At 43.3% G+C, this 18,731-nt stretch overlaps 1 protein-coding gene across 1 annotated transcript in view; it reads left to right on the forward strand.

Annotated features, from left to right (window-relative positions):
• Positions 1 to 18,731, forward strand: part of SLC5A2 (solute carrier family 5 member 2) — a 520,185-nt gene that overhangs the window by 27,216 nt on the left and 474,238 nt on the right. The window contains exon 3 of the mRNA XM_053694827.1: positions 18,509 to 18,589. Coding sequence (XP_053550802.1) covers positions 18,509 to 18,589 — 81 coding nt within the window. The remainder of the gene's footprint in view (positions 1 to 18,508; positions 18,590 to 18,731) is intronic.

The following is an 18,731-nucleotide window of genomic DNA, read 5'->3' on the forward strand; positions in this document are numbered from 1 at the left end:
TGCGTACCAAACCTGGGTTTCTTCCTAAGGTGGTATCTAATAAGAATATCAATCAGGAGATTGTTGTTCCGTCACTGTGTCCTAATCCTTCTTCAAAGAAGAAACGTCTATTACACAATCTTGACGTGGTTCATGCTTTAAAGTTTTATTTACAAGCTACTAAGTATTTTCGTCAAACATCTGCATTGTTTGTTGTCTACTCTGGACAGAGGAGAGGCCAAAAGGCTTCGGCATCTTCTGTTTCTTTTTGGCTGAGAAGCATAATCCATTTAGCTTATGAGACTGCTGGCCAGCAGCCTCCTGAAAGAATTACAGCTCATTCCACTAGAGCGGTAGCTTCCACATGGGCTTTTAAAAATGAGGCCTCTGTTGAACAGATTTGTAAGGCGGTGACTTGGTCTTCACTTCATACTTTTTCTAAATTCTACAAATTTGATACTTTTGCTTCCTCAGAGGCTATTTTTGGGAGAAAGGTCTTGCAGGCAGTGGTGCCTTCCGTTTAAGTTCCTGCCTTGTCCCTCCCTTCATCCGTGTCCTAAAGCTTTGGTATTGGTATCCCACAAGTAATGGATGAACCCGTGGACTGGATACACCTTTACAAGAGAAAACTAAATTTATGCTTACCTGATAAATTTCTTTCTCTTGTGGTGTATCCAGTCCACGGCCCGCCCTGTCACTTTAAGGTTTTTTTTATTTTTAAACTACAGTCACCACTGCACCCTATAGTTTCTCCTTTTTCTTGCTTGTCTTCGGTCGAATGACTGGGGGTGGCAGTTAGGGGAGGAGCTATATAGACAGCTCTGCTGTGGGTGTCCTCTTGCAACTTCCTGTTGGGAAGGAGAATATCCCACAAGTAATGGATGAACCCGTGGACTGGATACACCACAAGAGAAAGAAATTTATCAGGTAAGCATAAATTTTGTTTTATTGTAACACAGTCTCACCGCAAGCCATATGTATTGATTGTAATAGAGTCTCACCACAAGCCATATGTATTTATTGTAATACAGTCTCACCACACGCCTTATGTATTTATTGTAACACAGTTTCACCACAAGCCATATGTATTTATTGTAACACAGTCTCACCGCAAGCCATATGTATTTATTGTAACACAGTCTCACCACAAGCTATATGTATTTATTGTAATACAGTCTCACCGCAAGCCATATGTATTTATTGTAATACAGTCTCACCGCAAGCCTTATGTATTTGGTGTAACACAGTCTCACCAGAAGCTATATGTATTTCTTTCATGTAATTGGCAAGAGTCCATGAGCTAGTGACGTATGGGATATACATTCCTACCAGGAGGGGCAAAGTTTCCCAAACCTCAAAATGCCTATAAATACACCCCTCACCACACCCACAATTCAGTTTTACAAACTTTGCCTCCCATGGAGGTGGTGAAGTAAGTTTGTGCTAGATTTCTACGTTGATATGTGCTTCGCAGCAGGCTGAAGCCCGGTTTTCCTCTCAGAGTGCAGTGAATGACAGAGGGATGTGAAGAGAGTATTGCCTATTTGAGTACCATGGTCTTCCTCTAGGGGATCTATTTCATAGGTTCTCTGTTATCGGTCGCAGAGATTTCTTCTCCTACCTCCCTTTTCAGATCGACGATATACTCTTATATACCTTTACCTCTACTGATTCTCGTTTCAGTACTGGTTTGGCTATCTACTATATGTAGATGAGTGTCTTAGGGTAAGTAAGTCTTATTTCTATTTATGACACTCTAAGCTATGGTTGGGCACTTTATATGTAAAGTTCTAAATATATGTGTTAAACTTATATTTGCCATGATTCAGGATAATCAGTTTTCCTTCTTTCAGACTGTCAGTTTCATTTTTTTGGGAAAATGCATATGAATTATAGAAAATGCTTCAATTTATTGCGTCATTCTTGGCGTGAGACTTTTTTGGCGCAAAAATGTCGTCATTTTCGGCGTCATAGTTGACGCCGGAAGTTTTCACGTGATTGCGTCATTTTTTACGTATGTGTGTTGCGGACTTTTTGGCGCCAAAAAATATGGGCGTCATTCTTAGTGCCAAAAAATGTGGGGGTTATACTTGGCGCCATAAATGTGGGCGTCATACTTGGCGCCAGTTTTTTTCACACAATTTCAGTCTCGCTTTTTAGTTGCTTCTGGTTTCTAGAGGCTTGTTTTGTTTTGCATTTTTTCCCATTCCTGAAAGTGCCATTTAAGGAATTTGATAATTTTGCTTTATATGTTGTGTATGTGAAGGCTCTGTCTGTTATTCCTCCTTCTAGTAAACGTAAGAGGTCTTTTAAAACTTCTCATATTTCAGATACATTTTTAAATGACCGCCATCATTCTGACTTATCTATTTCTGATGAGGATCTATCTGGTTCAGAAGATTCTGCCTCAGATATTGACACTGATAAATCTTCATATTTGTTTAAGATGGAGTTTATTCGTTCTCTACTTAAAGAAGTGTTGATTGCATTAGATATGGAGGAGTCTAGTCCTCTTGATATTAAAACTAATAAGCGTTTAAATTCAGTTTTTAAACCTCATGTAGTTATTCCAGAAGTTTTTCCAGTTCCTGATGCTATTTCAGTCTGGGTACTTCATTTACTCCTTCTCCAAGGTTTAAGAAATTGTACCCTTTGCCATCTGATAGATTAGAGTTTTGGGAAAAAATCCCCAAAGTTGATGGGGCTATCTCTACTCTTGCTAAATATACTACTATTCCTATGGCAGATAGTACTTCTTTTAAGGATCCTTTAGATAGGAAGCTTGAATCCTTTCTAAGGAAGGCTTATTTATGTTCAGGTAATCTTCTTAGACCTGCTATTTCTTTAGCTGATGTTGCTGCAGCTTCCACTTTCTGGTTGGAGGCTTTAGAGCAACAAGTATCAGACCATAATTGTCACGCTCAGCTGCTGGGAAGCTCTGCAGTCCTCTCTGTGTGCTTGATTGACAGGTGTCTGAGCCACCCCTTCCTGATGATGTCACAACCAGGCTTTTTATTCTTGGCTTCCTGTTTCTCCAGTGCCAGTTTGTTTGTTAACTTTTTGGCTTCTGATAGGATTTCGCTGAGGAATCTCTCTAACTGCTGCTTTTCTGTTGCCAATCTCTTCAAGGATTTTCTATGCCAGATTAAACCTTCAACCTCCTGATTACCTGTCTCCAAACAATGCAAGTACTGTTTGTTTTGTGAAACTTTCAAACTTCCTGTTTACCTGCTGCAAACCCTGCATATTCAGACTACTCTGTGTACTGCCAAACTATTCAAATACTGTTATTTCTGTGAAACCTTCAATCTGCATGTTTACCTGTTTCCAAACTCTGCAAATACAATTATTCAGTGTAAACCTTCAAACTGCTTGATATCCTGTTGCCAATCTCAACTAGTACTGATTAATCTGTGTTAACCTTCAAACTACCAGGTTACCTGTTGCTATCTCTGCAAGTTCTGACAACACAGTGTTAAACTTCAAACTACCTGATTACATGTTGTTAATTCTGCAAGTTCTGACTACACAGTGTTTACCCTCAAACTGCCTGATTACCTGTTGCATACTCTGCAAAGACTGTCTACACAGTGTTAACTCTCAAACTGCCTGATTACCTGTTGCATACTCTGCAAAGACTGTCTACTCAGTGTTAACCCTCAAACTGCCTGATTACCTGTTGCATACTCTGCAAAGACTGTCTACACAGTGTTAACCTTCAGACTGCCTGATAACAAATTACCTACTCCTGCATTATTAACTGTTTCCTGTTTTACCCTTCTTCTGTCTGAGTATAAGTGGACTATCCCTGCTCTCCTGATACTGTGGAAGACATTTCCTGAACCAGTTCCTTATTCAGAAGTCTATCTGGCTGATATCATGAATTACTTTGGCACAGGCTAACCCTGCTCCATACCGTGAGTACTTTGTTTTTTGGAGGTTGTCGTGGGGTCACGTCCTGGATTAAACTCAGAGTGCAAGGGTGTTGTTTAAGTTCGCCCTAGCATTTGGGTCTTCTTCTGGACATTTCCTAACCTGACAATAATGCTTATAGCATTGTTAAACTTCTTCAACATGCTAATAACTTTGTTTGTGATGCCATTTTCAATATCATTAGAATTGATGTCAGGTATATGTCTTTAGCTATTTTAGCTAGAAGAGCTTTATGGCTTAAGTCTTGGAATGCAGATATGACTTCTAAGTCAACGTTGCTTTCTCTTTCTTTCCAAGGTAATAAATTATTTGGTTCTCAGTTAGATTCAATAATTTCAACTGTTACTGGGGGGAAGGGAGCCTTTTTGCCTCAGGACAAAAAATCTAAAGGTAAATATAGGGCTGCTAATCGTTTTCGTTCCTTTCATCAGAATAAGGAACAAAAACCTGACCCTTCCCCTAAAGGAACAGTTTCCGTTTGGAAACCTTCTCCAGTCTGGAATAAATCCAAGCCTTTTAGAAAGTCAAAACCAGCTCCCAAATCCGCATGAAGGTGCGGCCCTCATTCCAGCACAGCTGGTAGGGGGCAGGTTACGATATTTCAAAGATGTTTGGATCAATTCGATTCAAAGTCTTTGGATTCAGAACATTGTTTCACAAGGGTACAGAATAGGTTTCAAGGTAAGACAGCCTGTGAGAAGATTTTTTTTCTCTCACGCATTCCAGTAAACCCAGTAAAGGCTCAGGCGTTTCTGAAATGTGTTTCAGACCTAGAGTCGGCTGGGGTAATTGTGCCAGTTCCAGTTCTGGAACGGGGTCTGGGGTTTTAATCAAATCTGTTCATTGTACCAAAGAAGGAGAATTCCTTCAGACCAGTTCTGGATCTAAAAATATTGAATCGTTATGTAAGGATACCAACATTCAAAATGGTGACTATAAGGACTATTCTGCCTTTTGTTTAGCAAGGGCATTATATATGTCTACAATAGACTTACAGGATGCATAGCTTCATATTCCTATCCATCCAGATCACTATCAGTTTCTGAGATTCTCATTTCTAGACAAGCATTACCAGTTTGTTGCTCTTCCGTTTGGCCTAGCAACAGCTCCAAGGATCTTTTCAAAGGTTCTCAGTGCCCTTCTCTCTGTAATCAGGGAACAGGGTATTGCGGTATTTCCTTATTTGGACGATATCTTAGTACTTGCTCAGTCTTTACATTCTGCAGAATCTCATACGAATCAACTTGTGTTGTTTCTTCAAAGACATGGTTGGAGGATCAATTTACCAAAGAGTTCCTTGATTCCTCAGACAAGGGTAACCTTTTTGGGTTTCCAAATAGATTCAGTGTCCATGACTTTGTCTCTAACAGAAAAGAGACGTCTGAAATTAGTTTCAGCTTGTCAAAACCTTCAGTCTCAATCATTCCCTTCGGTAGCTTTGTGCATAGAAATTCTAGGTCTCATGACTGCTGCATCGGACGCGATCCCTTTTGCTTGTTTTCACATGAGACCTCTCCAGCTTTGTATGCTGAACCAGTGGTGCAGGGATTATACAAAGATATCACAATTAATATCCTTAAATCCCAATGTTTGATCTTCTCTGACTTGGTGGTTGGATCACCATCATTTAATTCAAGGGGCCTCTTTTGTTCGTCCAACCTGGACTGTGATCTCAACAGATGCGAGTCTTTCGGGTTGGGGAGCTGTATGGGGATCTCTGACAGCGCAGGGGGTTTGGGAATCTCAGGAGGCGAGATTACCAATCAACATTTTGGAACTCTGTGTGATTTTCTCTTCTCTCTTCTCTTCTGAAGAGAGAATCGTTTATTTGTTTTCAGACAGACAATGTCACAACTGTGGCATATGTCAATCATCAAGGGGGGACCCACAATCCTCAGGCTATGAAAGAAGTATCTTGGATACTTTTATGGGTGGAATCCAGCTCCTGTCTAATTTCTGCAGTTCACATCCCAGGTATAGGCAATTGGGAAGCGGATTATCTCAGTTGCCAGACATTACATCCGGGCGAATGGTCTCTTCACCCAGAGGTATTTCTTCAGATTGTTCAAATCTGGGGATTTCCAGAAATAGATCTGATGGCCTCTCATCTAAACAAGAAACTTCCCAGGTATCTGTCCAGATCCAGGGATCATCAGGCGGAAGCGGTGGATGCGTTGTCACTTCCTTGGAATTATCAACCTGCTTATATCTTTCCGCCTCTAGTTCTTCTTCCAAAAGTGATTTCCAAAATCCTAATGGAGCGTTCGTTTGTACTGCTGGTGGCTCCAGCATGGCCACACAGGTTTTGGTATGCGGATCTCGTTCGGATGGCTAGTTGCCAACCTTGGACTCTTCCGTTAAGGCCAGACCTTCTATCTCAAGGCCCATTTTTCCATCAGGATCTCAAATAATTAAATTTGAAGGTATGGAGATTGAACGCTTAATACTTCGTCATAGAGGTTTCTCTGATTCAGTGATTAATACTATGTTACAGGCTCGTAAATCTGTGTCTAGAAAGATCTATTACCGAGTTTGGAAGTCTTACATTTCTTGGTGTTCTTCACATAAATTCTCTTGGCATTCTTTTAGAATTCCTAGAATTTTACAGTTTCTTCAGGATGGTTTGGAAAAAGGTTTGTCTGCAAGTTCCTTGAAAGGACAGATGTCTGTTCTTTCTGTACTTTTTCACAGAAAGATTGCTAATCATCCTGATATTCATTGTTTTGTACAGGCTTTGGTTCGTATTAAGCCTGTCATTAAGTCAATTTCTCCTCCTTGGAGTCTTAATTTGGTTCTGAGGGCTTTACAGGCTCCTCCGTTTGAACCTATGCATTCTCTGGATATTAAATTACTTTCTTGGAAAGTTTTATTCCTTTTGGCCATCTCTTCTGCTAGAAGAGTTTCTGAGTTATCTGCTCTTTCTTGTGAATCTCCTTTTCTGATTTTTCATCAGGATAAGGGGGTGTTGCGGACTTCATTGAATTTTTTACATAAAGTTGTGAATTCTAACAACATTAGTAGAGACATTGTTGTCCCTTCTTTGTGTCCTAATCCTAAGAATTCTCTGGAGAGATCTTTACATTCTTTGGATGTAGTTAGAGCTTTGAAATATTATGTTGAAGCAACTAAAGATTTCAGGAAGACTTCTAGTCTATTTGATGTCTTTTCTGGTTCTAGGAAAGGTCAGAAGGCTTCTGCCATTTCTTTGGCATCTTGGTTAAAGTCTTTGATTCATCATGCTTATGTGGAGTCGGGTAAATCCCTGCCTCAAAGGATTACAGCTCATTCTACTAGGTCAGTTTCTACTTCCTGGGCTTTTAAGAATGAAGCTTATGTTGATCAGATTTGCAAAGCAGCAACTTGGTCTTCTTTGCATACTTTTACTAAATTCTACCATTTTGATTTTTTTCTTCTTCTGAAGCAGTTTTTGGTAGAAAAGTACTTCAGGCAGCTGTTTCAGTTTGATTCTTCTGTTTATAATTTCAGTTTTTTTCATTTTAAGATTAAAACTTTTTGATTTGGGTAATGGATTATTTTTTCAGCGGAATTGGCTGTCTTTATTTTATCCTCCCTCTCTAGTGACTCTTGCGTGGAAGTTCCACATCTTGGGTATTTGCTATCCCATACGTCACTAGCTCATGGACTCTTGCTAATTACATGAAAGAAAACATAATTTATGTAAGAACTTACCTGATAAATTCATTTCTTTCATATTGGCAAGAGTCCATGAGGCCCACCCTTTTTGCGGTGGTTATGATTTTTTTGTATAAAGCACAATTATTCCAATTCCTTGTTGATGCTTTTGCTCCTTTCTTATCACCCCACTTCTTGGCTATTCGTTAAACTGAATTATGGGTGTGGTGAGGGGTGTATTTATAGGCATTTTGAGGTTTGGGAAACTTTGCCCCTCCTGGTAGGAATGTATATACCATACGTCACTATCTCATGGACTCTTGCCAATATGAAAGAAATGAATTTATCAGGTAAGTTCTTACATAGATTATGTTTTATTATAACACAGTCTCACTACAAGCTATATGTATTTATTGTAACACAGTCTCACCACAAGCCATATGTATTTATTGTAACACAGTCTCACCACAAGCTATATGTATTTATTGTAACACAGTCTCACCACAAGTCATATGTATTTATTGTAACACTGTCTCACCACAAGCTATATGTATTTATTGTAATACAGTCTCACTACAAGCCATATGTATTTATTGTAACACAGTCTCACCACAAGCCATATGTATTTATTGTAACACAGTCTCACCACAAGCTATATGTATTTATTGTAATACAGTCTCCCCACAAGCCATATGTATTTATTGTAACACAGTCTCACCACAAGCCATATGTATTTATTGTAACGCAGTCTCACCACAAGCCATATATATTTATTGTAACACAGTCTCACCACAAGCCATATGTATTTATTGTAACACAGTCTCACCACAAACTATATATATTTATTGTAACACAGTCTCACCACAAGCTATATGTATTTATTGTAATACAGTCTCACCAGAAGCCTTATGTATTTATTGTAACACAGTCTCACCACAAGCCTTATGTATTTATTGTAATACAGTCTCACCACAAGCCATATGTATTTATTGTAACACAGTCTCACCACAAGCCATATGTATTTATTGTAATAGTCTCACCGCAAGCCTTATGTATTTATTGTAACACAGTCTCACCACAAGCCATATGTATTTATTGTAACACAGTCTCACCGCAAGCCATATGTATATATTGTAACACAGTCTCACCGCAAGCCATATGTATTTATTGTAACACAGTCTCACCGCAAGCCATATGTATATATTGTAACACAGTCTCACCGCAAGCCATATGTATATATTGTAACACAGTCTCAATGCAAGCCATATGTATATATTGTAACACAGTCTCACGCAAGCTATATGTATTTATTGTAACACAGTCTCACCGCAACCCTTATGTATATATTGTAATACAGTCTCACCACAAGCCATATGTATTTATTGTAACAGAGTCTCACCGCAAGCCTTATGTATTTGGTGTAACACAGTGACTTATGCCCCAGACTTCCCTTTCATGTAAGGCCAACTGACTATCACTGACTGGGCTACTAGATATAGCCAATAGCTTTGCCACCACACCATGTAATATTACTGCTTTGTTTTATTGCTAAAGAGTCAGATAGAACATACTATTTTTGACTGACTTCTATTATAAAATTTGTTAAATTCTCTTAGTATCTTTTGTTGAAGGAGTAGCAATGCATTAGTGGGAGCTAGCTGAGCACATCAGGTGAGCCACTGACAAGAGGCATACATGTGAAGCCACCATTCAGCATCTACCTCTCAGTAGTGCATTGCTGCTGCTGAGCCTACCGTTGTATGCTTTTCAACAAATGATTTCAAGAAAACAAAGTAGCTATATGTATTTATTGTAATACAGTCTCACCACAAGCCATATGTATTTATTGTAACACAGTCTCACCACAAGCCATATGTATTTATTGTAACACAGTCTCACCACAAGCTATATGTATTTATTGTAATACAGTCTCACCACAAGCCATATGTATTTATTGTAACACAGTCTCACCACAAGCCATATGTATTTATTGTAACGCAGTCTCACCACAAGCCATATGTATTTATTGTAACACAGTCTCACCACAAGCCATATGTATTTATTGTAACACAGTCTCACCACAAGCCATATGTATTTATTGTAACACAGTCACACCGCAAGCCATATGTATTTATTGTAACACAGTCTCACCACAAGCCATATGTATTTATTGTAACACAGTCTCACCACAAGCTATATGTATTTATTGTAATACAGTCTCACCACAAGCCATATGTATTTATTGTAACACAGTCTCACCACAAGCCATATGTATTTATTGTAACGCAGTCTCACCACAAGCCATATATATTTATTGTAACACAGTCTCACCACAAGCCATATGTATTTATTGTAACACAGTCTCACCACAAACTATATATATTTATTGTAACACAGTCTCACCACAAGCTATATGTATTTATTGTAATACAGTCTCACCAGAAGCCTATGTATTTATTGTAACACAGTCTCACCACAAGCCTTATGTATTTATTGTAATACAGTCTCACCACAAGCCATATGTATTTATTGTAACACAGTCTCACCACAAGCCATATGTATTTATTGTAATAGTCTCACCGCAAGCCTTATGTATTTATTGTAACACAGTCTCACCACAAGCCATATGTATTTATTGTAACACAGTCTCACCGCAAGCCATATGTATATATTGTAACACAGTCTCACCGCAAGCCATATGTATATATTGTAACACAGTCTCACGCAAGCTATATGTATTTATTGTAACACAGTCTCACCGCAACCCTTATGTATATATTGTAATACAGTCTCACCACAAGCCATATGTATTTATTGTAACAGAGTCTCACCGCAAGCCTTATGTATTTGGTGTAACACAGTGACTTATGCCCCAGACTTCCCTTTCATGTAAGGCCAACTGACTATCACTGACTGGGCTACTAGATATAGCCAATAGCTTTGCCACCACACCATGTAATATTACTGCTTTGTTTTATTGCTAATGAGTCAGATAGAACATACTATTTTTGACTGACTTCTATTATAAAATTTGTTAAATTCTCTTAGTATCTTTTGTTGAAGGAGTAGCAATGCATTAGTGGGAGCTAGCTGAGCACATCAGGTGAGCCACTGACAAGAGGCATACATGTGAAGCCACCATTCAGCATCTACCTCTCAGTAGTGCATTGCTGCTGCTGAGCCTACCGTTGTATGCTTTTCAACAAATGATTTCAAGAAAACAAAGTAGCTATATGTATTTATTGTAATACAGTCTCACCACAAGCCATATGTATTTATTGTAACACAGTCTTACCACAAGCTATATGTATTTATTGTAATACAGTCTCACCACAAGCCATATGTATTTATTGTAACACAGTCTCACCACAAGCCATATGTATTTATTGTAACGCAGTCTCACCACAAGCCATATGTATTTATTGTAACACAGTCTCACCACAAGCCATATGTATTTATTGTAACACAGTCTCACCACAAGCCATATGTATTTATTGTAACACAGTCTCACCGCAAGCCATATGTATTTATTGTAATACAGTCTCACCACAAGCCATATGTATTTATTGTAATAGTCTCACCGCAAGCCTTATGTATATATTGTAATACAGTCTCACCACAAGCTATATGTATTTATTGTAATACAGTCTCACCACAAGCCATATGTATTTATTGTAATACAGTCTCACCACAAGCTATATGTATTTATTGTAATACAGTCTCACCACAAGCCATATGTATTTATTGTAACACAGTCTCACCACAAGCCATATGTATTTATTGTAACGCAGTCTCACCACAAGCCATATGTATTTATTGTAACGCAGTCTCACCACAAGCCATATATATTTATTGTAACACAGTCTCACCAGAAGCCTTATGTATTTATTGTAACGCAGTCTCACCACAAGCCATATATATTTATTGTAACACAGTCTCACCACAAGCCATATGTATTTATTGTAACACAGTCTCACCACAAACTATATATATTTATTGTAACACAGTCTCACCACAAGCCATATGTATTTATTGTAATACAGTCTCACCAGAAGCCTATGTATTTATTGTAATACAGTCTCTCTTCAAGCTATATGTATTTATTGTAATACAGTCTCACCAGAAGCCTTATGTATTTATTGTAACACAGTCTCACCACAAGCCTTATGTATTTATTGTAATACAGTCTCACCACAAGCCATATGTATTTATTGTAACACAGTCTCACCACAAGCCATATGTATTTATTGTAATAGTCTCACCGCAAGCCTTATGTATTTATTGTAACACAGTCTCACCACAAGCCATATGTATTTATTGTAACACAGTCTCACCACAAGCCATATGTATTTATTGTAACACAGTCTCACCACAAGCCATATGTATTTATTGTAACACAGTCTCATCACAAGCCATATGTATATATTGTAACACAGTCTCACCGCAAGCCATATGTATATATTGTAACACAGTCTCACGCAAGCTATATGTATTTATTGTAACACAGTCTCACCGCAACCCTTATGTATATATTGTAATACAGTCTCACCACAAGCCATATGTATTTATTGTAACAGAGTCTCACAGCAAGCCTTATGTATATATTGTAACACAGTCTCAATGCAAGCCATATGTATATATTGTAACACAGTCTCACGCAAGCTATATGTATTTATTGTAACAGAGTCTCACCGCAAGCCTTATGTATATATTGTAATACAGTCTCACCACAAGCCATATGTATTTATTGTAACAGAGTCTCACCGCAAGCCTTATGTATATATTGTAATACAGTCTCACCACAAGCCATATGTATTTATTGTAACAGAGTCTCACCACAAGCTATATGTATTTATTGTAATACAGTCTCACCACAAGCCATATGTATTTATTGTAACAGAGTCTCACCGCAAGCCTTATGTATATATTGTAATACAGTCTCACCACAAGCCATATGTATTTATTGTAACAGAGTCTCACCGCAAGCCTTATGTATTTGGTGTAACACAGTGACTTATGCCCCAGACTTCCCTTTCATGTAAGGCCAACTGACTATCACTGACTGGGCTACTAGATATAGCCAATAGCTTTGCCACCACACCATGTAATATTACTGCTTTGTTCTATTGCTAATGAGTCAGATAGAACATACTATTTTTTACTGACTTCTATTATAAAATTTTTTAAATTCTCTTAGTATCTTTTGTTGAAGGAGTAGCAATGCATTAGTGGGAGCTAGCTGAGCACATCAGGTGAGCCACTGACAAGAGGCATACATGTGAAGCCACCAATCAGCATCTACCTCTCAGTAGTGCATTGCTGCTGCTGAGCCTACCGTTGTATGCTTTTCAACAAATGATTTCAAGAAAACAAAGTAGCTTAGATTCTAGAAGTATATTAAATAGTTGTTTAGACATTTGTTTCATTACAAAAGCATGTGATATTCATTGTTTTTACTAAATTTGTCTCCTTACATTAAATACCACAAGTGTTGGAGAGCCGCGCTAATCTCACCCCTTCTTTTTATCATTCTGTGCACTATTTCTGAACACATTATTATCACTTTTAAAGCTCTTGGTATTAATGGCTTTGTATATTTAGTGCTTCACTTGCTCCTGACTGACCCACTGACCCACAGATATAGGTAATAAAATGTATAAAAGGGCTCTCTCTCTGCACCTCAATTCTCACCCTCCCTCTCTCTGCAAGTGGTCTCTCCCTGCACCTCGCGTCTCACCCTCCCTCTCTCTGCAAGTGGTCTCTCCCTGCACCTCGCGTCTCACCCTCCCTCTCTCTGCAAGTGGTCTCTCCCTGCACCTCGCGTCTCACCCTCCCTCTCTCTTGCTCTCTCTGCAGGTGGTCTCACCCTGCACCTCACATCTCACGCTCTCTCTCTCTCTCTGCACCTCACATCTCACCCTCTCTCCCTGCACCTCACATGTCACCCTCTCTCCCTGCACCTCACATCTCACCCTCTCTCTCTCTCTCTGCACCTCACATCTCACCCTCTCTCTCTCTCTCTGCACCTCACATCTCACCCTCTCTCTCTCTGCACCTCACATCTCACCCTCTCTCCCTGCACCTCACATCTCACCCTCTCTCCCTGCACCTCATATCTCACCCTCTCTCCCTGCACCTCACATCTCACCCTCTCTCCCTGCACCTCATATCTCACCCTCTCTCCCTGCACCTCACATCTCACCCTCTCTCTCTCTGCACCTCACATCTCACCCTCTCTCCCTGCACCTCACATCTCACCCTCTCTCCCTGCACCTCATATCTCACCCTCTCTCCCTGCACCTCATATCTCACCCTCTCTCCCTGCACCTCACATCTCACCCTCTCTCTCTCTCTGCACCTCACATCTCACCCTCTCTCTCTCTGCACCTCACATCTTACCCTCTCTCTCTCTGCACCTCACATCTTACCCTCTCTCTCTCTGCACCTCACATCTCACCCTCTCTCTCTCTGCACCTCACATCTCACCCTCTCTCTCTCTGCACCTCATATCTCACCCTCTCTCCCTGCACCTCACATCTCACCCTCTCTCTCTCCCTGCACCTCACATCTCACCCTCTCTCTCTCCCTGCACCTCACATCTCACCCTCTCTCTCTCTCTGCACCTCACATCTCACCCTCTCTCTCTCCCTGCACCTCACATCTCACCCTCTCTCTCTCTGCACCTCACATCTCACCCTCTCTCTCTCTGCACCTCACATCTCACCCTCTCTCTCTCTGCACCTCACATCTCACCCTCTCTCTCTCTGCACCTCACATCTCACCCTCTCTCTCTCTCTGCACCTCACATCTCACCCTCTCTCTCTCCCTGCACCTCACATCTCACCCTCTCTCTCTCTCTGCACCTCACATCTCACCCTCTCTCTCTCTGCACCTCACATCTCACCCTCTCTCTCTCTCTGCACCTCACATCTCACCCTCTCTCTCTCTGCACCTCACATCTCACCCTCTCTCTCTCCCTGCACCTCACATCTCACCCTCTCTCTCTCCCTGCACCTCACATCTCACCCTCTCTCTCTCTCTGCACCTCACATCTCACCCTCTCTCTCTCCCTGCACCTCACATCTCACCCTCTCTCTCTCTCTGCACCTCACATCTCATCTCACCCTCTCTCTCTCACTGCACCTCACATCTCACCCTCTCTCTCTCTGCACCTCACATCTCACCCTCTCTCTCTCTGCACCTCACATCTCACCCTCTCTCTCTCTGCACCTCACATCTCACCCTCTCTCTCTCTGCACCTCACATCTCACCCTCTCTCTCTCTCTGCACCTCACATCTCACCCTCTCTCTCTCTCTGCACCTCACATCTCACCCTCTCTCTCTCTGCACCTCACATCTCACCCTCTCTCTCTCTGCACCTCACATCTCACCCTCTCTCTCTCTCTGCACCTCACATCTCACCCTCTCTCCCTGCACCTCACATCTCACCCTCTCTCTCTCCCTGCACCTCACATCTCACCCTCTCTCTCTCTCTGCACCTCACATCTCACCCTCTCTCCCTGCACCTCACATCTCACCCTCTCTCTCTCTCTGCACCTCACATCTCACCCTCTCTCTCTCTCTGCACCTCACATCTCACCCTCTCTCTCTCTCTGCACCTCACATCTCACCCTCTCTCTCTCTCTGCACCTCACATCTCACCCTCTCTCTCTCTCTGCACCTCACATCTCACCCTCTCTCTCTCTCTGCACCTCACATCTCACCCTCTCTCTCTCTGCACCTCACATCTCACCCTCTCTCTCTCTGCACCTCACATCTCACCCTCTCTCTCTCTCTGCACCTCACATCTCACCCTCTCTCTCTCTCTGCACCTCACATCTCACCCTCTCTCTCTCTCTGCACCTCACATCTCACCCTCTCTCTCTCTCTGCACCTCACATCTCACCCTCTCTCTCTCTCTGCACCTCACATCTCACCCTCTCTCTCTCTGCACCTCACATCTCACCCTCTCTCTCTCTCTCTGCACCTCACATCTCACCCTCTCTCTCTCTCTCTGCACCTCACATCTCACCCTCTCTCTCTCTGCACCTCACATCTCACCCTCTCTCTCTCTGCACCTCACATCTCACCCTCTCTCTCTCTGCACCTCACATCTCACCCTCTCTCTCTCTGCACCTCACATCTCACCCTCTCTCTCTCTGCACCTCACATCTCACCCTCTCTCTCTCTCTGCACCTCACATCTCACCCTCTCTCTCTCTCTGCACCTCACATCTCACCCTCTCTCTCTCTCTGCACCTCACATCTCACCCTCTCTCTCTCTCTGCACCTCACATCTCACCCTCTCTCTCTCTCTGCACCTCACATCTCACCCTCTCTCTCTCTCTGCACCTCACATCTCACCCTCTCTCTCTCTGCACCTCACATCTCACCCTCTCTCTCTCTCTGCACCTCACATCTCACCCTCTCTCTCTCTCTGCACCTCACATCTCACCCTCTCTCTCTCTCTGCACCTCACATCTCACCCTCTCTCTCTCTCTCTGCACCTCACATCTCACCCTCTCTCTCTCTCTGCACCTCACATCTCACCCTCTCTCCCTGCACCTCACATCTCACCCTCTCTCTCTCTGCACCTCACATCTCACCCTCTCTCTCTCCCTGCACCTCACATCTCACCCTCTCTCTCTCTGCACCTCACATCTCACCCTCTCTCTCTCTCTGCACCTCACATCTCACCCTCTCTCTCTCTCTCTGCACCTCACATCTCACCCTCTCTCTCTCTCTCTGCACCTCACATCTCACCCTCTCTCTCTCTGCACCTCACATCTCACCCTCTCTCTCTCTGCACCTCACATCTCACCCTCTCTCTCTCTGCACCTCACATCTCACCCTCTCTCTCTCTCTGCACCTCACATCTCACCCTCTCTCTCTCTGCACCTCACATCTCACCCTCTCTCTCTCTCTCTCTGCACCTCACATCTCACCCTCTCTCTCTCTCTGCACCTCACATCTCACCCTCTCTCCCTGCACCTCACATCTCACCCTCTCTCTCTCTCTCTCTCTCTCTCTCTGCACCTCACATCTCACCTCTCTCTCTCTCTCTCTGCACCTCACATCTCACCCTCTCTCTCTCTCTGCACCTCACATCTCACCCTCTCTCTCCCTGCACCTCACATCTCACCTCTCTCTCTCTCTCTGCACCTCACATCTCACCCTCTCTCCCTGCACCTCACATCTCACCCTCTCTCTCTCTGCACCTCACATCTCACCCTCTCTCTCTCTGCACCTCACATCTCACCTCTCTCTCTCTCTCTGCACCTCACATCTCACCCTCTCTCTCCCTGCACCTCACATCTCACCCTCTCTCTCCCTGCACCTCACATCTCACCCTCTCTCTCTCCCTGCACCTCACATCTCACCCTCTCTCTCTCTCCCTGCACCTCACATCTCACCCTCTCTCTCTCTGCACCTCACATCTCACCTCTCTCTCTCTCTCTCTGCACCTCACATCTCACCCTCTCTCTCTCTCTCTGCACCTCACATCTCACCCTCTCTCTCTCTGCACCTCACATCTCACCCTCTCTCTCTCTGCACCTCACATCTCACCCTCTCTCTCCCTGCACCTCACATCTCACCCTCTCTCTCTCCCTGCACCTCACATCTCACCCTCTCTCTCTCTCTGCACCTCACATCTCACCCTCTCTCTCTCTCTCTGCACCTCACATCTCACCCTCTCTCTCTCTCTGCACCTCACATCTCACCCTCTCTCTCTCTCTCTCTCTCTCTCTCTCTGCACCTCACATCTCACCCTCTCTCTCTGCACCTCACATCTCACCCTCTCTCTCTCTCTGCACCTCACATCTCACCCTCTCTCCCTGCACCTCACATCTCACCTCTCTCTCTCTCTCTGCACCTCACATCTCACCCTCTCTCTCTCTCTGCACCTCACATCTCACCTCTCTCTCTCTCTGCACCTCACATCTCACCTCTCTCTCTCTGCACCTCACATCTCACCCTCTCTCTCTCTGCACCTCACATCTCACCCTCTCTCTCTCTCTGCACCTCACATCTCACCCTCTCTCTCCCTGCACCTCACATCTCACCCTCTCTCTCTCTGCACCTCACATCTCACCCTCTCTCTCTCTCTCTGCACCTCACATCTCACCCTCTCTCTCTCTGCACCTCACATCTCACCCTCTCTCTCTCTGCACCTCACATCTCACCCTCTCTCTCTCTGCACCTCACATCTCACCCTCTCTCTCTCTCTGCACCTCACATCTCACCCTCTCTCTCCCTGCACCTCACATCTCACCCTCTCTCTCTCCCTGCACCTCACATCTCACCCTCTCTCTCTCTCCCTGCACCTCACATCTCACCCTCTCTCTCTCTGCACCTCACATCTCACCCTCTCTCTCTCTCTCTGCACCTCACATCTCACCCTCTCTCTCTCTGCACCTCACATCTCACCCTCTCTCTCTCTGCACCTCACATCTCACCCTCTCTCTCTCTCTGCACCTCACATCTCATCCTCTCTCTCTCTCTGCACCTCACATCTCACCCTCTCTCTCTCTGCACCTCACATCTCACCCTCTCTCTCCCTGCACCTCACATCTCACCCTCTCTCTCTCTGCACCTCACATCTCACCCTCTCTCTCTCTGCACCTCACATCTCACCTCTCTCTCTCTCTCTGCACCTCACATCTCACCTCTCTCTCTCTCTCTGCACCTCACATCTCACCCTCTCTCTCTCTCTGCACCTCACATCTCACCCTCTCTCTCTCTCTGCACCTCACATCTCACCCTCTCTCTCTCTCTGCACCTCACATCTCACCTCTCTCTCTCTCCCTGCACCTCACATCTCACCCTCTCTCTCTCTGCACCTCACATCTCACCCTCTCTCCCTGCACCTCACATCTCACCCTCTCTCTCTCTCCCTGGACCTCACATCTCACCCTCTCTCTCTCTCTCTGCACCTCACATCTCACCTCTCTCTCTCTCTGCAGGTGGTCTCGCTGCTCTCATGTACACAGACACAGTACAGACGTTTGTTATTATTGGAGGAGCCTGTGTCCTGGCTGGCTATGGTAAGGGAATGGCTGAAACTCCCTCTCTTTTATAGTTCTTGTCTTTCCCTGATTCTAATCTGTCTGTCTTTATTTTACTGTCTTGGTGCTCTCACTGTCTCTCTCAGGGCTCTCGCTGTCTCTCTCAGGGCTCTCACTGTCT

This window comes from Bombina bombina, chromosome 11 (genome assembly GCF_027579735.1).
Source record: "Bombina bombina isolate aBomBom1 chromosome 11, aBomBom1.pri, whole genome shotgun sequence".
In the NCBI taxonomy this organism is placed as follows: Eukaryota; Metazoa; Chordata; class Amphibia; order Anura; family Bombinatoridae; genus Bombina; species Bombina bombina.